The sequence below is a fragment of the Dermacentor albipictus genome, chromosome 1, assembly GCF_038994185.2.
Source record: "Dermacentor albipictus isolate Rhodes 1998 colony chromosome 1, USDA_Dalb.pri_finalv2, whole genome shotgun sequence".
Lineage (NCBI taxonomy): Eukaryota > Metazoa > Arthropoda > Arachnida > Ixodida > Ixodidae > Dermacentor > Dermacentor albipictus.
In genome coordinates this window covers 74554980-74578591 of record NC_091821.1, presented here as the reverse complement: position 1 = coordinate 74578591, position 23612 = coordinate 74554980, and the positions used below count along the sequence as shown (strand labels likewise).

General features: G+C 43.2%; 1 protein-coding gene across 1 annotated transcript in view; it reads right to left on the bottom strand.

Moving 5' to 3' along the window:
• The window catches only part of LOC135903964 (nose resistant to fluoxetine protein 6-like), a 124771-nt gene that overhangs the window by 38899 nt on the left and 62260 nt on the right, over positions 1–23612 (bottom strand). The window contains exons 3-8 of the mRNA XM_065434477.1: positions 18135–18243; positions 16678–16765; positions 11654–11757; positions 9133–9306; positions 7759–7855; positions 4045–4137 (exon numbers count right to left, since the gene is read on the bottom strand). Coding sequence (XP_065290549.1) covers positions 4045–4137; positions 7759–7855; positions 9133–9306; positions 11654–11757; positions 16678–16765; positions 18135–18243 — 665 coding nt within the window. The remainder of the gene's footprint in view (positions 1–4044; positions 4138–7758; positions 7856–9132; positions 9307–11653; positions 11758–16677; positions 16766–18134; positions 18244–23612) is intronic.

Below are 23612 nucleotides of genomic sequence, written 5' to 3'. Positions count from 1 at the left end.
TCTCTGTGCGAAGTATGGCTGGATCAGACACAGCCTTTGTGAAATAAATTGTTATTCAAGTGTTAGAGCGTGTGATACGGCTGCTATCAGCTATGCGACTCAGTGTCCCGTCATAGCTGTACTTTACAAAAGGTCTATATTTTGTGGAAAGTGGGCGGGGGACATACTAACTGCAATTTGCGCCAAAATTTTTACGTTCCTGGTCCAGTTAGAACCATTGCAAATAATTACTGATAAGAAGAAATAGGAAATTTATTTCCCTATCTTCAGGCGTCCCACATCACATTCCCGTCCATTCACGTCCGTCACACATTCCCACTTGGTTTCAGCGATCTACTCGGCGAACTAAACAATACATCTTGTTCATAATCGACGAAAATTAAGGGCGCATTATAGGCAATATGTAGGTAAACTTCAAAGACAGGGGACTAATTATGGCATTTGCAGTAAATTACGCATGCAAGCGATCCGGAGTTTTATGAATATGTTTTGCAAATAGAATTAATCCCGCTGCCCTAGGAAAACTGTGAACTCAACCGATATCAAATCTAGCGGAAATTGAGATGGGGGGGGGGGGGAGGAACAGAAGGAAAGACATTAGGGTAAATGTTATGGCGAATTATCATATGTGCTGATGAATTACTGGCTTTTTAGAAATTAGCAGCATGAAGTGCTCCAAAACATTGCTTGTGGGCAAGGTTTCAAACAGAAGTCATATATATACGGGCAACTTTTGAATGTATGCGATGTATTCAATAGAAAAAAAATTTGTTGCAATTTTTCGAAAGCAACAGCTTCACTGGAAATCGGGTTGTAATTCTCCCAAGGTTGCATACATCCGCTGCCTTTTTTTTTCTTGTGAATATTGCAAGTAATTTATGTTGATTGTACATCATTACGTATAACCTCGACAATACTATTACGTGAACTAACGATACACTTATTCTGTAGATTTGAACATGAAGTACATTTTTTGGTTAATTATTGAAATTGTTTGTAGCAAATGCGCATTTTTTATGTGCACTGTTCTGCCGCTGCTGGGAGGGACCCGCGAACACTGTGGGGCACTCATTGCCTTTTGTGACTGTACCATCTTGAGATATTACTTAGTTGCAACAAATAAATGCAAATTCAAATACTTCTACGGGCCCCCATAGTCCAGCACGTGTAATTGACAAATATGTCTACGTCTATTAATTATAAGTATAACTGACAGACGCATTTCCAGGCTCTCTAACTTACTGTAATATATATATATATATATATATATATATATATATATATATATATATATATATATATATATATATATATATATATATATATATATATATATATATACCAGAAAAAAAGCAGTTCTGGGTCCGGGTAAATATTCACAGTGAAGTAGACGCGCGTATGAAGCGGTTTATTGACGTTTCGGCCGGGGTCCGGCCTTCATCAGAACTTCATCTGATGAAGGCCGGACCCCGGCCGAAACGTCAATAAACCGCTTCATACGCGCGTCTACTTCACTGTATATATATATATATATATATATATATATATATATATATATATATATATATATATATATATATATATATATATATATATATATATATATATATAATACTCGAACTGTGCAGATAAATACATTGGCGTTCCAGTTAATTTATGAAACAAACGTATTTTCATCCACTGAAGCACTCAAGTAACTGGAACGCCAATGCATTTCTGCGCTAAGTTCGGGAATTTATATCTCGAAACTGGTGTCGTCCTGAGAATTCGTTCCAAGTGGATCCGCCTTGCGAAGTCCACTGCTAGAATTTGTAAATTGCAATATCGGTAATAAGATAATTACCTTTCAGTTATTTAGTGAATTCTCATTTTTGCATTTTCATTTTTTGTGTAAGTAGTGTCTGCCGCTTCGAGTAGACCGGCTCATATATATATATATATATATATATATATATATATATATATATATATATATATATATATATATATATATATATATATATATATATATATATATATATATATATATGAAGAGAGAGAAGATCGTTTGCTGTCTGCCCTCCAACTCGAGAAATAGTTTGCGCGCCACTGCGGACGATACCAATAGCCTGGTTCACTTTTAGTTGTAATGACCGAACGTGGCGACACCATATCAGTCTCCAGTCCAGCACAGCAACCATGAAACAACAGATCTGTAGCAGTCATATTGCCTGGTCAGGCGTGCAGAATTATACCTGCTATGAAATGGTGCGGCTGTAACCTTGGTACCATCTTCCTCGTCTCATGGGAGCCCCTGCCTTGCCATTAAATCCGCAAATAATGGGAGAGGATTCAATTGATCCGGCGGTTTCTATAAGACTACACTAGTTGAATGGGTTTAAGAATATTCTGAAAATTGTACCGTCTCCTTAATTTAAATTACATGGCACTAGGGCCGTCTTTGCCAGAAAAAGTGTCATTCTCCGTTTCGTAAGAAATAATTAACACTACCCATTCCTTCCTGGAAGGTTCTTGTATATCCAAAAATGATGGGCCAGGTGCCATATGCCAACAGTGTCTGTGTGTACTGAACGCCTATTGTTCGATCTACGGTGGTCCTAAAGCTGTGTCATGTCAGCTTTGAAAAATCTTGGACTTGATACACTACCTTATGGTGCTCCTTACTTGACAACATGTTGTGATGTAGGACCAACATTAGTGAGCACAAAGATACGCCTGTTGTTTATGAATCAAAAATCACCATATTTCCCTTAAATTCCGGAAGGCTAAGGTATTTTAAAACGTGGACGTGTCTCATAGCATCATAATATTCGTTTGACATCAAGAAATATAGCGGTTGCGATGTTGACTCATGCTCCTTGGATCTATATACAGCAGTGACTAAATACAAAATACAGCCCTTAGTGTCTCGTCCCGTTCTGATGCCGGCTATACTTCCTGGCTACAGGTAATTCTTGTTTTGCGAACGCAAAACTCTGACATTGACTATTTTTTTATATTATTATGGCACAACTGGCCAAGCTTGTCGGCCGAAAAGACAAACTCATCGAGTTCTCGCCTGGTTTGAGCAATGGCACTACCATGAACATGTGTAATTGCCGAGTCAAAATTTATCGACTGCGTGGATGCCTATTCACGGCAAATTATGACAACCGAAAACTTGGCCACTGATGAGAAAGCTTAACCGACTATAATGACAGGCGACTTCTTGTGGTACGTCACGACAGTGCGTGGAGCACTCCTTGCTAATGTTGTTTATGAGAGGCTTGTGCCTCGGGAAAGGTGAAAGGTTCGTATGCACTTGTAAAAATGGCAGGTAAGGACAGGTTGGCCATGTTAACGGATGTGAGTACTTGATTAGAACGATGTCAGGTAGACAGCTTTGAAGCGAACGCATGCAACGGTTTCGGCCATGCCTGAGAAGGCATGGGCATGAGCACAGATATTTGATACCAGGTAGGTGTTGTTAAACTGTAAAACTCAAAAATATTTCAACTTGAAGCAAGCTTTTTTTTTCGGCAGAACGTGTTTAGCTTATGTGAGGATTGCACTTTTTAGATGCATCGAGTTGTACGCTATACGCAACAGTTATACGTCGCGTCAGCATTATGACCATTCAAGTTAGCGTATTGTGACATGGAGTAAATGCATAATTTCGCGCAGTGATGAGGTAGACAATTTTAAAGCGAAGCTTTCTTCCACTTCTATTCCTTCCCATATACCCTTCCCATATCATGTATACCTTCCCATAGCCCAAAGAGCCACCTCTTCCAAAATCCTTTAACATTTCCTCAATCATTCAATTCGTTCTCTTGTTTGCATGAATTAAATATATTTACTATTATTAAAATGTATTAAAGGCAGGTTAGTACACAAACATTATTTTCCGACGTTTTCTTGCAATGACACTAACACGAACGAAACTGTATGATATATATGATATATTACGGGAAAGAGTGGCTACGGGGAAATAATGCTGAAATGCAAAATAATGCTCAACCGGTAAATCGCGCAATTAAAAGAAACAGTAAAGATTGTTCTTACCTCCAATACTTGTTGAACAGGAATCTGATTACATTGAGGCGGCCATTGGACTCCGTGAGCTCTTTCCAGTTGGTGTAAACGACGAGCAAACCGCTGGAATATGTGACAGACAGTTAATGGCGTGAGTGGGAAAATAATCAATAACAACTACATATCTGCTGATCAAGAGACACAGCACTTTCAGCTTTGTAATTAAGAATCTTTGTCAACGACTAAAGCGCTATTATTTCTATATTACTTTAGTTTAAAAATAAAAGCATAGGACTCGATAACTTGCCCATAGGTATTGAGCAAAACATCTTGCGTGGTAAAATACTTCCGGACTTCACTTTGCATAGCCTTTACGTTAGGTTAGGTGCGCCCTCTTCCAACACTATAGCCACACCCACTTGGTACTAAACTTACAATTATACTGGATGTTGCAACCATTATCTGCATTTAGCATGTGGCGTGTGTCTCCACTCGATATGATACCTGAAATAAATCGCCTTGTCGCATGCAGGTAACTGATCACATTGAAGCAAGTTGCGGTTCTCCTAAAGGCACAGGTTTAATCCCAGTTGTTACGCCATGGTTGATTTAGGGTATACCCATTTTGTATGTGTCCATCAAACCACAAGGAAAGCGTTCACCTACGTCCTTGTCCTATTTGCTTCTGTCCGCAAAAGATTCAGCCCAATTGTCGATCTTTTTTGAAAAAGTTGACGCATTTTAATTCAAGGAGGTTGAAATTCTGGCTTAAACTGATTGAGAGAGAGGAAAAATACAGGAACTTGTGAGCACGAACAGCTTATCTCTAGAGGTTTGACTAGAGATATTTTCGAACTGAATCGAATATTTTATTTTTAAACAAAGAGAAACATAAAGCTTTCATGGAGCCCTCAAGGTAAAGAAATATATTTATTGACATTGTTTACGTTTCTCATTTGCAGGCACACTTAAATGTACGCAAATGGACGTCCAAATGAACACAAAGTTGGCGTAGCTTGTAAAGAAGAAACAACGGCTAACAGTTATCTAGTGCACTGTGGCAATGACAATAATGAAGAAAAATAAAAGGAACAGCATTTCACCAGATGCGCGTAGAATGTTGAGTTTGTTTAAGGAGAAAAATGTGATACTACAACACCGCACATTGTTTTAAAGGTACGAAAACAAAGTGCGAATGGTCAAATAATATATTACTTTGCCGAAATCTAGACAACAAATTCAAGTCTAGGCTGCCTAAAAGTGAGACATTGTATTCTTAATAATCGAAAATAATCTAGGAAAAGTAATCTGCTCCCTCCATTCGCCCAGAAGCTGGTGCCCTTTCGGAGCTACCCCTATTTTCTTACACAAGAATAAATCGAAACAGTCCTCACATCCATCCTTCCCTCTCCTTTTTGACTCCCATAAGTGTTTCTTTCTTTTATATATTCGAATGAAACACACATTCGACAATTTCGACTAGCGCCTTCTCAAATCGTATACGAATCGAGTATGAATAAAATACCAAAAACTATTCCATTTGTACTCAAAATTTCGAAAATGTGCACACACCTACTTATCTCCTACAACGAATACCACCATGGTACCTTATGTTTGAGCAGACAAGACCTGTGGGTATGGTTTTGGATTTCACACGCGGAAATACTTCTAATGCACAAAGAGGAAACCACCGGTAAAGCGAGAAGCATCCGTGAAGCACGCTCATTTTCATAAATACAGCTGTTGTGGGGGAGCCAGCTTTGGTGAGCGTATTTTAGTAAACTGTTGACCCAGCAACGACTTTTTGTGGATCATTGCAAGCAAGATGTACAATACTAACAGCTGCACGAAAGAAAACGCAGTCTTGCATGTCTAAAAAGGCGGACTGAGACACTCTGTTACTGAAGTGCACGCGCGGTCACATATTCCACAGTTTTGCGGTGGCAGTTCTGTTCTGGCGAACAAGTGACCACCGTCACTTAATGTCAATGTAGTTTTCGCGCCACTAATGTCGGTTAAGGCATTGTTTCTTAAGCGGGCGTTAACATGTTCGAAACACCCCTAAAGTCCTTCTTACCTCAAATATGCAGGGAATAATACTGTAGTTACGATTGCTGTTCTCAGCGTGCCCGCTGTCAAGATTTGGAATATTGCAAAACACTTTGATTCACACTTTCTACGTAACAAACCGAACTCTGCGGACACTCGCAAGATGGAGAGAATTTCATGAATACCGTATTTGCTTTTTGTCTAAGTGCAACAGAAGGCCTCGAAGATAAGAAAGTTGACCTTTATATTTAATGTCCTTCATTTTCTGATTTTATATTTTTTTGAAATTTGAGGTAAACATAGGGTGGCATTATTGAAAGTAAAAATCGGGAGGAAATTGGTATTCTTTTTTTTTTCTCTGGTAGAAAAACTGTGAGATATCGGGGGTTTCGTTGTTCGACAGCCCAAAGTTCGTGATTTTTATTAGCAACCATTAGCACTAAATATCAATAGTATCCCTTTAACACAAACGTTCACTCACAAGGACATGTAATGGAAGATAGAGCTGCTTGCAAATCATGTGACGAACTCATCTCCGCACATCCTCGTTGGTAAGCATTGTTAACAGATTTAAAAGAAACCAAACAAACAAAAACAACAAAGAAGAAAGGATCTGGCGATCCCGTCTTCATTTTGTTCATATCTTTCAGCAAAGAAGAAAGGTACAAAAAGTAGTTCCCACGGACATGCTTCGTATAGGAGGTGGGGTGCTTTTTATTATATTACAAACATTTGTACTTCTTGACGTTCATCGTCACGTGCATTGGAAGCATTTTTTCGCCCATCCTAGAGGGAGGGAGGACTTGTTCGGCATTTAGTCCCTGTTTAGTGTCGCCCTGTTCTACTCGTTCCCAGTAAACGTTGTTGCAACAACGTTTGTGGAATACCAACTAGACGAGTCAGCCAAATTTTGAACATAACGTACGTATTTGGGTAAACATCCTTTTAATAGCGCAGCTACCATTCGCAATGCACAGCAACGTCAGCGCTTGGTTAATTCGATTCTCAGTGCATTACAGCCATTTACACGTATTGGACGTGCGGGAAATGCGACGCAATTCGCCGTCGTCGTTTTTTTGTAAATATGACCATTTAATAGCAACATGCTTTTGTTCAATTGGGGCCTGCATGCGCTGAGCATATATTTTTATATACGCCAGTTTTCGCTTGTTAGGTGAAAGCGAGGCATATGTCATATTTGTATAATAATGATATTAACAATATGCTATATTCATGACTACTTTCTCGCGAAAGGTGGGCAACGTTCGTTATTTTGTAACACGTGCACTTATTATTACTCTTTGCGAAAGGGCGAACTTTGGAGGAAAATCAGGTGTTACCCGATTTTTATCAATTTTGTTCGGGGTGCAAAAAGGGGGAAATATTGGATCTCACAAAGAAACGAAGGACGCTATTTCAATTTGACTAATGTAATTTGACTAACTTTTGCAACGCTCTGGAAGCACTTGCTATTCTTTTAGCGTTCTGCAAAATGAAGGAAACGACTTGTCGCCAGCGTTTTCTCCCCCGGAGGCAAGTTATCAGTATTGTTTTCTGCTGACATTTTCCTTCTCCTTTATTGAGGAGATGCGCGATTTCATTGCACTATTTTCTTGCAAGGGTCCCTGACGTTCGACTGGTAGAGTTTTGGACTGCCATGTGGTCAAAGGAAAAGGCGCACAATTTTGCTCCTACCTAATGAAGAAGAATGAGTCCACGGCCAACGTGAAGTTGATGATTCCGGAGAAGAAAAAATTTTCCGAGTACATCTCGTGGCCGTTGAAGAGCCCGCCTGCGGAAAACCGACGTTAATGACCTGATGTAATAAATTTGCATTCACTTCATATTCACGCAAACTAAACACGCTCATTTCGGTATTTCAACCGCCTAATATTCTTTTTTTTCTTCTTTTTTTTGAGGAAGAATGTTGTCTCCCCAGCATGAACACTTGTATATCTTTTAATCGCTCGTACGCACTGTACCTTTTGATAACGAAAATAAAAGAAGACGAAGTAGCAGCAGTAGCCTGAGCAAGCGTCTCTGCTTGTGAATATTTATCTACCTACATTATGGCACTTTGTACAGTTTAAATAGTATACGAGAAGTAGTGCTTTCTTATAATATGCCACCAGTAGCACGTGTGTCGTTTATATTTTAAACTTTAGATCATGTGCATTTGCATTCGAACACATAGTGCGGTTGGGCTTTCCGAGGCTTCACGCCCATAAAGCAAATTTACAGTGCAATGAACCACATAGCATGAGCATTGAAGACCCGCAAATAATTTTATCATCATGACAAAGAATTCTGCTCGCCACGTCGCCCTCGACATCATCTTTTAGTTGATAAATTACACTACACGCCACCGGCTTAATGATCCTGGCTCACGGAGTCACGTATCTTGATGCTTAGCTTATGCAACTGACTTAAGTATATTTTCCTTATATCCTAATTTCTGCGTAGACAATATAGCTGCCTCTGTGGAATCAGTGGCGGACTCCTGCACGGCGTGCGTCAGATGAAAAGTCCAGACATGTTAGATCAAGAATATTTTGGCATATATATGATGTGAATATAAAGCGAAACTACGCTTCTAAGAAAGTTTATGAAACTTGCAACTGCCCTTGCAAAGACAGTGCATATTTCAATGCATCGTGCTCATCAGCAAAATTTTCTAGCCGCTGAGCCGCCTAGCAAGGTGAATTCACAATACCAGTACGGCAGGTGTCCTTATGCACAGGCCAAGGCCAAACCGTTGTAGGCCCATTTTGTGCAAGAAAGGGTCGTTTTGCTGAACGCAGCGTCACTCCTCGATATATAAGGCTTAAGCCAACAAGAGACGGACAGTGGGCAACACCCAAAGAGGTTGCTCGTTCGAGTGTACCTCGAGCTGTTCCACTTGAAGCGAAACAAGGATGCCAGCTTCCCCAGCCAGCTGCGGAGGCTCTGTGTTTAACTCAACGAATGCCGGCAGCAGCTCTTCATTGCCAAAGAGCCCGCTTAGTTTGTCACACTGCTACCAACAACCGCCAGTGGTCGAATGATGAAACTCAGTGTGGATGCGCTTACGGAAGGGCTGCACGTGCTCGATGAAGAAGTAGCTGTGACCGAAGATGATCCACGTCATGGACAAGAAGCGTATGCCGTGGAGCGCCCGCAGGCTGTCCGGCTTGTCCTCCGGCGCAAAAAGCTTGCGCGCGTTGCTGTACGCCGAGAAGCAGAGCAGTGCCTCCAGGGACCTGCCTGCAGTGACGACACAGGACACTCGAAATATGGCCAGGCGCTGCCCTGTATCGGGTAATTTTTAGAAATTACCCGATACCCGATTACCCGATTAGAGGGGACACACACCCGCGCGCACACACACACACAAACACACACAAACACACACACGCACACGCACACACGCACGCACGCACACACACACGCACAAACACAAACAAACAAACACACACGCACGCACACGCACGCACGCACGCACTGAAAATGATTTAAATTTCCCGTCAAGAGGCTGTTCAGTCGAGAAGTAACGATGCGGGAAATTGGTGCTGCAAGAACGCATACCGTATAATATACGTTAATATATTCCTCTTCCCAGAGATGCAATATGTTTTTCACCCTAAGCCAATAGTGTCCCATCAACCACACATAGTGAGTAATTGACAATGTGGCATAAGTGAATGCCGATAAAGTAAGATAAATGAGTTACCGCGGGTCCGCATAGAGAATTTGGAAACAGTATTACCCTGGCTCCTTCATTTCCTTAAGGGGAATATTGTAATAAAATGTACATGTTACAGCTTGTGAAAATTAATACATGGCGGCAAGAAAAAAAAGGAAACGGGTAAACACTTAAACAACGAGAGAGTAATTAGCCGTGTGGAATTAACAAAGGTATGTGAACAACAAACAAACGCAAGTCACAGTTCCCATGCACGCTATACTATAATACTTTCAGCACATCTCCGAGCTGATTAAAACCTTATTTATGGCAACTAACAGCTCGTTTTTTTAATTATTGAAACAGGCTGTGGCTTGAAGAGTACCATGCTTTATATAAGACAAAAGGAGAAAATATTCTGGCGACTGAAAAGCCGGCAGATCCCACACCCTGTGGGAATCGATGTTATGCGAAGCAGTGCACGGTAAGCCTACCAAGTTGACTAAACGACCATGAGAGCACCAAGACATAGGCGGATGTTTCATGACCTACATGACACGCATGTCACTATATTCATGTCATGACCGATCGTTTATGTTTGTTATACACTCTTGTCATACTATGCCAATTTTGGTACATACCAAGTTAACGAAACGACCATGACAACACCAAGACCTAGATGATGGTTTCATGAACTACATTACACACGTCATGATAGTCATGGCATGAGCTACCATTTATGTTCGTCATACACTCTTGTCTTACTATGAGAATTTTGGTACCTACCAAGTTACAGAAATGACCATGAGAGCACCAAGACGTAGGCAGGTGGACGGACGGACGGACGGACGGACGGACGGACGGACGGACGGACGGACGGACGGACGGACGGACGGACGGACGGACGGACGGACGGACGGACAGACAGACAGACAGACAGACAGACAGACAGACAGACAGACAGACAGACAGACAGACAGACAGACAGACAGACAGACAGACAGACAGACAGACAGACAGACAGACAGACAGACAGACAGACAGACAGACAGACAGACAGACAGACAGACAGACAGACAGACAGACAGACAGACAGACAGACAGACAGACAGACAGACAGACAGACAGACAGACAGACAGACAGACAGACAGACAGACAGACAGACAGACAGACAGACAGACAGACAGACAGACAGACAGACAGACAGACAGACAGACAGACAGACAGACAGACAGACAGACAGACAGACAGACAGACAGACAGACAGACAGACAGACAGACAGACAGACAGACAGACAGACAGACAGACAGACAGACAGACAGACAGACAGACAGACAGACAGACAGACAGACAGACAGACAGACAGACAGACAGACAGACAGACAGACAGACAGACAGACAGACAGACAGACAGACAGACAGACAGACAGACAGACAGACAGACAGACAGACAGACAGACAGACAGACAGACAGACAGACAGACAGACAGACAGACAGACAGACAGACAGACAGACAGACAGACAGACAGACAGACAGACAGACAGACAGACAGACAGACAGACAGACAGACAGACAGACAGACAGACAGACAGACAGACAGACAGACAGACAGACAGACAGACAGACAGACAGACAGACAGACAGACAGACAGACAGACAGACACTAGAAATGCTACGCATTTAAAATGCAAGAGCCTCACGACGTAAGTTAACATCTTCCGATGACTTTGATGCTTTTTTTCGTAAAGTGCCGTTTTTGTGCGATGTCTCATGGCTAACTTCCGAAACATTTCAACATGCAGCGATCTTCATTTTTGATTGCCTACTGCACAACTGCAATAATAAGTGCTCCAGGTGCAATCAAAACCATCTACATTCCTTCGCGAAAATTTCTACATGCACAGGCAAGGTAATGAAATCTTCACCATGTTTCTCAGAAGCCGGTGCCTTGGGATGACGTCGCTCCTTGAGTGTGATGTCCGTAACGGTGCCTATGATCGTCAGCGACAGGAAAGCGGCAAGTAAAGTTCTGCGGAAAAGATATCAATATCATTATTCCCCCTGTTCAGTCCGTGCGGCACGAAGAATGCTGTACAATTTAATGGTGATTTGAAACATGCATCAATGACCTTCGAAACTGCACTTTGCGATAGGCATAAATGCAAGCCGACGACTTTGGCTACCTCTGGCCGTTTGGGGCGTTTGGCTACCTCTGGCCACCCTAGTAGGTTGTTCGGTTCCAGTGATACGAACAGAGAAACGTCTCGACTATGGCAATCTTGAACATTGCATGCAAGGGTAATAGAACATTACCACGCGAGTTCAATTCACTCTCGCTACTCGGCTTTGTTAACTTATCGCACTTCTGGTGCCAAGCGAGGACGTGCTCGCGATATCATATCAGGCATTATTCTATAACATTTCGGGAAAGACAGGCCCGACGTTTACAAGTTTGCAGGCGCGCTAGCTGACGACTGTGGGACGTTCTACAATTTACCTCGCCGCCGCGACCGCATCGGGAGGCAAGCATAAAAGCCGCCAGACGCAAACGGCCGATTCGAGGACCGCCAACCGCATTTGTGTGCTATCACCGCCGCCGAACTGTATCTTATTTTAGAGGCCGACAACTGGACCCAATAAACTGTTTATTTATTCCCTCTCTGCCTGTCTGCTTCTTAGCGCCCCATCACACCTCCGTCACAATGAGCATAAGAGGTAGGTCCAGCTAGGCAGATATGCATACGAGGTGCATAAAGATAGGTACGAGGTATATAGCATACGAGGAAGGTACGTTTTCTGCTCCTAAGATGTACTGCGGGAAGCATGCGGTTTGCCGGTTGTTCCACAACCACCGCCATCGCCGCAAGTGGGGCTGGCTAAACTTACCGTAGGGCTTGGTTACAAAGACATTAAGAAAATACCAAGAAAGTGGACGTATAGACAGCCGTCGCGCTCTAGTTCAGTACCGCGCGCTCCTTGAGGAGTATGCGGGTTCGATTCCGACCGGCGGCAGAGCTGTTCTTTATTTCACTCGTCTTTTTCTTTTTAAACATGAAATGCTTTTAGCTTCCTTGTCGACAACCTTGAACCAAAAGCCAGAGCCGTTCAATGGGCAAGTTAACAAGGAAATTTATTCCCCTGTAGGCACGCTTACAACTATGGTATGAACGTAAAGCGCATGTAATACATCGTACTTGATAGAAAATGAAATAAAATGTGTTGTCTGCTTGACACTGGCTTTGCCACACACAACAACAACAACAACAAGAAACATCATTACAACGCCCACGCCAAAGCCTTATTGTCAACTTTGAATTAATGAGACACCCGGGGCACATACAAATAAATAATCTCAACTTAGGCAAACAGAATTTGAGCATAATTCTGCCTGTAGAAAGACTGCCTCGGGAGACGGTTAGGTACCGCGTAAAGCAGCGGCGAAGAAACTCTCTGACCAACTGTTCTTCAAGATGATCCCATACTATCACCCGTAGTTTTCGCATTCTGGGGTACATTGCCATATTTTACTGCCGAGATCGTTCTGCAATGTTGCGGAAGCACCACAAAACGCAGCTAGCGCTGTAGTAGACGAAACTCGCAAACCGATTTCGGCGCTGTGGTGGCCGCACGATGGATATTCCGAACATCCTTGCAACTAGCTTCCAGAAGGTGCGTGCTACAACGCACTTTTTTACCACATGCGCGTCGGTCTCCGTTTGTGTGCAATGCATGCAGTTACCATTCGCTACCATATGCCATCGTTCAAGCCTGTATCTTGTAGGTAGAATGCCCCACTAGTATTGCCAATGAAAATCCTTCACTTGAGAGGGCAAGTTGCGAGAACAAAACGAGATCATCGTTGCAACCAGTAAAAACTTAAGAAAATGCGGTCTCTGCCCCCAACCCTTTCTACAGAATCGAATTACATACGCTAGTTACTGCCCCAACAAGTAAAAAAAAATAGTGCTTCCGAGTTCTTCCTAATGTTTGTTCACAATATCCTTAATGCTGTAATTTCTATAGTACCCTGAAGTTTTACTTGTCATTTCCAGTAGCGACGTTCAAAAGGCAGATACAGGGCACCATACACTTTATTGTCATCTTTTGGGGCCAGCGCTCCGCCAGTCCCGCGACGCGGATTTTGCGTCGCCTCGAGAGATGGCGCCACGCTGCTAGGCGCCTTCCTTCAGGTGCTTCTACCCGCCGCGGTGGCTTAGCGATTATGGTGTTGCGCTGCTAAGCACGAGGTCGCGGGATCAAATCCCGGCCGCGGGGGCCGCATTTCGATGGAGGCTAAATGCACAATCGCCCGTGTCCCGCGCATTGTGGGAACGTTAAACATCCCCTGGTGGCCAAAATTAATCCGGAGTCCCCTCCTACAGCGTGCGTCATAATCAAATCGTGATTTCGGCACGTAAAACCCCAGAATTCAATTAATTCCTCTTCTAGCTGGGCAGTGTGCTCTCTCTGGCCTCTTTCGCTACCTGCCGTGTAGCCTTTAGCCGGGTTTCTTCTTCTAGCCAGGCAGCGTCCATATGGACCAGCGCACTGTATGGCGTAGCACGGTGAGCTGTGGTGGGGTGCGCCGTTGCGAACATTCACTAACTCATTTTAAGACTGTGGCTGGTATGATCTCCAAGGAATCTGCTTCACCGGTTGCCATTTCATGCTTACATCTACTCTCGATTATGGGAGAGCCAGAATTTTTTTTTATTTATTAAGACTGAATTTTGACGCCAATTTAAGTATTATTTTGAATTCCCGTATACTTTCGTCGGTATCATTGTCTGCCGACTTCATATGGTTCTAACGAAAATTCAGGCGCCTCGCGGTTCTCCTTATGCTTCATGCTTAAGCGCTGTGGTGATCTCATCCTAATTTCTGGCTATATTAATTTCAGTTCTCATGGCACGCTCTCTACCTTGAGTGGCCTGCGTTTTAAATGGCGCTATTTAGTCGTCTCATGCCTGGCCTGCAGGCCACCGCTAAATATATTGGCTATGCATGCTAAACACAAATAAGTACATTCCATTATTCAGTGCTTTTCAGGTTGCCGAAGTAATACATTAGATAATCAGATACTTCATAGTTCACTGTAATCGATCTGTTCCTGACTCGATGGACGGAGCAAGATATAAGAAAAATCAAATGGATCACCTTTTTTATAGGACAGAGAGTCATTAAATTTTACACATACGCTCGCAAACACAGAAAAAGGCAAATATGATCAGGTAGTGCACTTGGCACTCAGTCTTACATGTAACCTTACGTGGGAACCTCATGTCTCGCGCAGTTGTCAACAACCCGCCGCGTTGGCTTAGCGGCTATGGCGTTGTCCTGCTACGCACTAGCTGGTGGGTTCGATTCCCGTACGCGGCGGCCGCATTTTGATGGGGGCGAAATGTAAAAACACTCGTGTGTTTAGGTGCACGTTAAATAACTCCCACAGTTGAAAATTAATCTTGAGTCCCTAAAATACGCTTTGCTTCATAATTTAATCGTGGTTTTGGCACGTAAAGCCCATACTCTTTTTTGTAACGCGGTTCTCAAAAATACAAAAATATACTGTCTTTCTTAAGAAGTAAATCGCGTAGATGGCTCACAATAGTTAAACTGTGAGCGCTTTCAATGCACTCGTCTGATCACTGAGTCAAACCTGCAACCACCTTCGCAGCGGAGAATTATTTCTAGTGTAAGGTTCACGTTTTCTGTGACCCTTCAAAGCCCTCTCTAAGAACAAAAATGCAGCGAGACATTTCGCCAACAGTCAAGCAAGTCGGCCGTTGGCATCTTAGCTTTTTTTTTTTTAAGACAGCGTGCACTCCCTTTTACCGTCGATCATCTCTTACTGCAACAACATTCTTGAAATTGCTGTCTACTGCGCTGCCATTGGTAATTTCATGAACTGTATTCCATCCGTTGCATTTTCTTCAGGAACGTTTTCACGCTGTTTATATAGCCGGAACTACCTTCGAGCTATTCATAAATTTTACAGCGAAGCCGTTAGCCTCTCGGTCGTCGGCATTTTTTGCGTCCGTTAGCAAAAAATGGACCGATGCCGGCGGCAGTGCAGGCCAACAGGAGTGACTCGTACCCCCGTAAGGCAGAGGCTCCAAGCACTCAGCAATGCGAAGTGAACAGTGCCTACATTCTTTGTAATCACGCATATAATGTACAGAACAGCATACGTTTCAATAAAGAACAAGCACAAAACAAGCATCCAAACCACATAATTGATGATAATGCCTTATGATAATGCCTTATGATAACAATGCAAAGCACGTAGCGCCCTCCACATACTGTGTCCCGGTAAAGATTACGGTTGCGGAAGCTGCCGCGGCGACGGCAGCTTGCAACGTGGAAGTGACGTCCCTAGCCTTTTGTATATAAACGAAACAGCCTAGCAACTGATTTCATTGTTGTTGCAGCGTGCACCGCTATGGGTAGGCAACGCATAGTTAGGGCTACCGAGGAGCAGCGTGAATACAGGGAATGGCAAAGGGAAAAAAGAACGGCAATACGACAAGCGGCGGTGTGCTGTCAGGATTACCATTACTCTAATTACTCTAAATTACCATTGCTACCATTACTTTAAAGCAATAAATCATTCTATGCCCCCCTCAACGTTTGTAGTGGTGGTTTTCAACAGCTTCGCTGGACATTCACTTTCGCAGGGTCAGGATGGCTAGTCAATTTTTTCCCGTCTTCCAGCAAAAAGAGTACTGTATCCATTCTTGCACTGATCGTGATGGGCCTATCGTAAGTTGAAATGAAGCTTGTCTGAACCACCAACCCAAATATTTTCACGCAATTAAGGCTGTTTCCACGCTGAAAACAGGCGCACTAATTGCAGTCGCACTTCATGAGTTGTGCATGAGTTTATATCAAATTATTGTCCTATCAAGAAAATGAGAACAAAGCTTTCGTTGGCCGGCTGGTGACTACTCACATGACAGTAATCTGGATAACAGATAGCGGCTTTTTCTCTTTCTGCAAACACTCCGTCACCTCGGCTTTCATGTCCATGTGTTTCACGGCTGCCAAATACAAGAAAGCAATAATTAGGTGGCGTGAAATAAAAAAACAAAATAAACACGCTCTCTTCAACTTTCTACGTAAAAAAATAGCAACCGCGCCAAGAACTCGGCAACAGCGCCAAGAACTCCCACAGTCCTTTAACGAGATGCCCCGCAACTAAGATACCTATGCAAGACATCGCCGAAGGGGTAAAATCAAGGCGGAATGATAATATGCAAGCCCTGATGGCGACACAGATACATTATCTCCTTAAAACCACGAAATAACAGTCGCTTAACTGTACCGTCTCCTCTCAGTCGTTGTCGTCTTGTCTGCAACATTGTTACTGAATTCTACGTTTCGGACAATACTGCATGGATTTGGATTCAAATTAAATTATTTATGTTGTTACAACAACGTTAAAGGCAGTTCTCCGTATGTAAGGCTGCAGAACAGCATTTAAGATTGTTGTGTGAACGCAGCACGTACTTGATTCTTTTACTTTGTTTTTTTTACCTCTGCTTTTCCATATTAACTCGATTGCGTTAAGGCCCGGTGTCGCAAAAAATATTCGGTGTCGGCGTCCGGCGCCGGCACAGGCTGTCTTGTGAGCGAAAAATCATTCCCAACCACGCATTCCGAACCACGCAGGCCATCCGCGCGGCGCATATACACATTACTGAACTAATTAAATTTCTCAAAATACAATGCATCAGAGAAGTCGTAAAGTAGGAGTTACGTACAGCTTACAGAAATGAGAGCGTAGGAAACCCATGACGGAAACTCAGACAGCTTTTCCAGCGTTTCTACCATTCATAGAGCGGAGCGCACGGTTCGGTTCCTTGCAACAACAACACCATCCACGTGGCGATCGCCTCCGCCCATCTGTGGCAGCGGGGTGCGGAGGTGGAGAAACAAAGGGAAAGCTGCCGTTGCCGGGAAGCGTGACAAGCAGCCAGGGATGTTTGAATGCTACCGCGTACCACTCTTAAAGGCGAAGCTCAAGCGTCCTCCAAAATTTATTCAATGTCTGCAACATGCTGCCCTCGAACAGGGTTGCCTACTTGGGTTAGCATTCTTGGGTTAGCATCCATTCGTTTCTTTATCACGGCTGTCTCTCTGAATATAATCGTTGCTGTAGGCCGTTCGCGATGCAGTAGGAACACGCATTAGGTGTGAATTACCTTCACCTGCGCTAAGGATAAATTGGGCAGAACGTAACACGCGATTCTAAGCGCTAGCACTGTACAATATCGTCGGTTCTGTCTGTTTAAGAAATGTCTAGCAAGTACCTGACTGCACCCATGCGAAGTTCAAAGAGTGTCTCCACATAAACGTTTAAATGCTTTCTGCATTCGAACAACCAAGAAATTCTGCTTGCATACTCACTGTATTTTACCATTCGTTCAATGTCGTCCTTGGAACATGTTGAAGGAACGCAGAGGCCAACCCGAAAAATCACATGGTTCCCTGGAATGCGCAGCGCATTTTTCAGCATCTGCGTGCAGAAAAGAAAAAAAAATAACCCGTGAGGTTTCTTTAGACGCTTCGAAAAGCTGATGCTCACATGCGTCGACGGGTTTGTATTATTGCATGTTTAGTGTAGGCCTGTTGTTCTGAATCAAGGGGGGAATCAAGTAAAAATCAACGGTGTGATTTTTACTTTCTCGCGTTTCTTAATGCGCGTCGAGATGCGCATGGAGGGCGGTCTTGCATTTTACGTTTTTTCAAAACGCGGCTGGCTAGTGGCACCATTACCATGCAGACCTCTAGACCTCCGCATGCGAAGGTTTAGGCACCAGCCGCGGTAGTCCAGTGGCTTTGGCGTTGCTCTGCTAAACACGATGTCGCGGGCCTTTGCGAATACCCGCGACGTCGAATATAGTTGAACACGAAACCACAATTTCTTTTTTCGGTGTATTAGGCGGCTTAGCTACCGAGGAGGAAAAGATAGCTAATCGAGTAAGCCCGCGAGTATGCCTGGCACCGAGGCTGAGAGATTGCACGCAAATTTCACTTTATTATATTGTGTCCGTTAGTCCAACTACATCTTTCGTTCCGTTGTCCAGCGACGTCGTCCACGTTTCAAAACTCAAGCATTACCACCCTTCCTCTGATGTGGGTCCTTTAGTAGCGCCGGGCCGGCGCTTCTGCTGCCGGGGGTCATGCTATTGTGCCACTTGAAGACGATTATGTTGACCCTTGGATTTAGTGGGACGTACCCATAAGCGGCCATTGCTGATCTGATGACGACGATAAGGATAGCACTAGAGGATTGTTGGTACAATCCACAGCACGTGTAACACTTTTGGAAAAATAAACAAAAAAATATAAACTGGGAACCATACGTAAGCAGTTTCTTGACTCACATATTCACAGACATGTACACGTTCAACGCGAACAAAGATAATTCAGCTCTTTTGAAGATAATGAAATGGAACGTTTACTGACGCAAGCGTCGCCGAATGTTGATATGTGTCTGCGGCTTCTATTATCAAGCGCGTCATTTCACTCCTGCTTCTACTCATGATGACTGTTTCTTTAAATCTTGGTTTGCACTTGCATCTCTGGCAATAGATGGCAAGGAAGCCGTCAGCGGCCACGTTGTTAACTTTGTTACTGTGTTCTCGTAGCCTGTAATTTATGCATCTGCCTGTTTGACTGATGTAGGATCGTCCACACCCGAGAGGAATACGATATACCACACCGGCGATGCAATCAACGAATTTGTTTTTATGTTCTTTTTCGCATGTACTACGTGGGGTTCTTTCTTGCCTTGTGTTTTTACAGAGGCTGACCAATTTATTAGGTGCCGAAAACACAACGTTGATGCCGCTCCTTCCAGCAATATTCTTTATTCTATGGGAGAACTCGTGTATGTAGGGGATGACGGCAACGTTTCTTTTGTTCATGTCAGTGCTCGACACGAGCACCTGCTCCGAACTGCTTTGCTGCGCCTTCTTAAGCAGTCCTTCTGCGACTGACACAAGCACGTGGCTCGGGTAACCAGCGCAGCTTAAACGCGAGGCTTGCCGTTCGAAGCTATCGTGCATTAGGTGTTGGCATGATTTTTTCAGTGCTTCGCTGAAACACATCTTCGCGATTCCCCACTTCACAAGCTTTGTAGGCGCGGAATGAAATGGTAAAGGTGGCTTACTTGCCCTAGGTTCGTAACACCAGCAGGTTTCGTTATGGGTGAGCACAAACTTGATGTCAAGGAATCTAATCCTCCCGTCACATGGCATTTCAAAGGTCACTTCTGGTGGATTTAGACAGTCACGAATAGTGGTAAAAACAGGAGCACATTCATTAGTAAAACAAGCGGATGAACAGTCAATTAGAACTAAAAAGTCGTCAACATATCTAAAAACTTTTACAACCTTAGATCCGTGAAGGCGCTGTGACAGGTCTTTGTCAAGTTTGGTTAAAAACAGATTACTTAGCACTGGTGCTAGGCAAGAAGCTATACACACTTCTTGTTTCTGTGTGTGTGTCAGATGTGCCTTCTGTTTTCCGTGTCAAGCTTGCGCTATAACAAAATAAGAACTGATGACGACGACGTTCTTCGATGGATGTTGGTTGGCTTCCATGTTGGCCAGTGCATGATAGCCTTGTAAATACACCCTGTAAATAGCTTCGCTACCGTGCTTTCAAGCAACAATATTCCTAACGAGATGCGCTGCATGTGATAATTTGATGGGGTGATAAAAAGGCTAAAATGTGGGAGCTTTACGAGTGCGGTGAGTATATTTGTCAAAGCAGCCTTGGAGTCGATAGATGTGAAATAAATGCTTCTCAAAAGTTCTACATGCACACTAAAGAATGCACTTCAGACAATTACATGTAATCTTCCTCCGACCACACTTTATTACTGAAGACGACACTTTCTACTCCATTTCAAGCAAAGCAAATTAAATTGAAGAAATGAAGTGTCAAATTGCTGGGCTACTAATATGAGAATGGTGCGGCAGTATTCCCGAAAAAACATGTCCATTGGGACAGTTTGAAAATAGCGAAATATACAGGTTGTTTCATCTAATTTGGGCCAAGCATTTAAAGAAAGAAAGCATAGGCGCTACGCTTGTCGAACAGGCGCAGTATTGTTCTGAGCCATATGGATCCTGTCATAATATGTTTTCCAATCCACCAAGCTGAGTACTTCACAAAGATTGCTTACGTTACTCATTGAATAGTAACTCTAGCAAGAAATCTTCAGTCCAAAAGTTGTAGTGCTTGTTCAGAAGCATCTTATTATTACAGCCATGCTAGGATAACTGCTCTGTAAATTTTTTTCCAGCCTCTCTTTAAAGTGTGCGAAATCTAACAAATACCACGTCCTTCAAGTGTCAGTGGAACGAATTAGCAAAGGCTGCTCCGAGCATGGAGATTGACTGAACAGGCTGTCGATGACTGCGATAGACGTTAAGTGACGAAAGGGACGTACCGTTTTAAGAAAAAAAAGAATACCTTAAAAAAAGAAAAAAATACCGGAGGCAGCATGATTTTTATCTCCGTCCTTCATCACACTATCAGCCTCGACCCCTCTATCGTGCTTCTTCTTTGGTTCGAAAAGAAAAGAAAAAAACGCCTGCGCTACATCAAAGGCTGCTCCCCGTCCCCTATCACATTCGCACGTGGCGGACGTTTTCTCGTTGAAGGTCTTGTCTTCAACTTTGTTCTATTTTGTCTTGTTAAAGGAATTTAAATAAAAAGTTCACACTTTTTGGCACCGGTTACTCCTCGTGACAGAAAAAAAAGAGCAAAAGACAAATATTCCCCCTTCCTGCCACACACCCCACTCGAAAGAAATAAACATTGAATACAGTCTAGGAGCATGAACATACACTGGAAGTTATGCAAAAGAATGAAAGTGCTAAGAAGATTTCTGGAACATTGAATTTCGCAGTTGAGTGGACAAAAGGAACTGTATTGTATGTTGCCGTTCATAACTGCTGATGAAACGTACAACAAATATGCGTCCTACATGTTAATCTGCTATAGCAGTGGAATTGTTCACAATGACTCCAGATAAAGCTATTATCTTGCTTTCCTTTTCAAGAATTTTCTAGCGACAAGCGATTTTACATAACAATTTTTAGTCAAAGGCCTTGTTTTTTATTTGTTTATTATTGTTTATGATGAATGTACGACGACCCTTCATCCGTATACTACTACACCTCAGTCTTCGCATCGCAGCATCGTGCCGTGGGTACTCGAGGTAGAGGTGTGAGCATCTTCGGGTTCGCATCAGCATTGGCACTGCGCACTCCACAACGCGGTGTCTCTCTCACAAAAAAGTGCCGTGTACGGGCTGTACCTAATCGCAGTCGATGCAATTAAGCTACGCAATTTTTATTATTCGCAAGGTTTGACTCCGTAAGCAGTTTAATGTAAGCGACGATCAACAATAATTCAGATCGGGTCGACCCTTGATCAAACCAGGTACTCAAGCTAAGTCGCCGCGAAAACTTTCACAGCAGCAGGTTGACTTGGCTATACGCGAAAGCGGGACGTGCGTTTTTTTTTTGTCATTTTCGTGCCCCTGTCTTACAGTTGCAACGACTCAAGTGTTGCTTGGAATACTTCAGTTACCTGGTATCCAGTGAAATGCCATAGATGAAAAGATTCGCTACGCTGGGTATTGTCTCCTTTTTCGGTGTTTAACCCACTTGATGGGTAAACGGCGCCTCTGTGTTTATATTCTTCCATGACATCAGTAGTGGCTTGAGAATCACTCAATATAATCCGTCTTTGCGCAGCCTCTACCTCTGCTAACGCAACAGCAATAGAAAAAAGAAGAATGCTAGGCGACCCTAATATTTGATGTAGGTGTCACTTAGTGGTACTCGCACCTCGTCATTGGTGTTCCTTAGGTTAACTTTAGGCGAACGCAACGCACGAACAGAATTCGGAGGCAACTGTTTTCCTTTAATTAGCCGGTTAAATATCATGCTACGTTAAGTGTGCGACGTCATCAGTGACGTCATTACGTGCGCTTTATACTTCCGGGTTTTCAGGAATTTCGCCAAAGTGCTCCCGTGGCAGGTCTCTAAAGTCTACGATACTGTGCTTTGGTGGGCGGCAATCAGTGATTTCTAGCTAATTTTTATTATTCCAGACACTTCAGTAACTCAATTGCAACTAAGCTTATGCTCTGATATTATATCTATAATGAAACCTATGAATTTTGCACAGTAAAATTTTTTGTTTTTATTTATTTTGAATTTCGTCCCCGGTCGTCACAGTGATTTCTAATTAATTCTAATTATTCCAGACACTTCAGTAACGCAACTTGTAACTAAAATTATGCTCTGATATCATATCTATAATGAAACCCATAAATTTTGTACTCTACTAACGTTTTTCTCATTTTTTCTGATTCATTTTCAACCTGGTCCCCGGTCGTCTCAGGAGGTGAACCGGAAGTGCTGCGCAAGAGGCAATAGGCGTCATTCGATGCTCGTGCCACTAAAAAGAACAGTGATGTTGAGCCAAATAGTTCTAAGTGCTCGTTCAGGATTCAAGTCAAGTTCGTGCGATGATTTGCTCTCTCGTACGAATGTGCTTGCACAGTTCTCGCCTTCTCTGAGAATCATCTCACTTTCTACGTCATCCTTCTCTCACGTGTAAAATGGCGCACTTAAGGTTCTGGACATTTCGACCCATTTTGCCTGTATCATTGTTATTGTTTTCTCACTCTCTCTACTTTCTCACTCTTCACTTGAAACCTCAGCAGTCATGAAGGCATTACGGAATCAGGGTGTAGATGAGCCGTATGTAAAAATACTGGAAGATATCTATAGCGGCTCCACAGCCACCGTAGTCCTCCACAACCAAAGCAACAAAATCCCAATAAAGAAAGGCGTC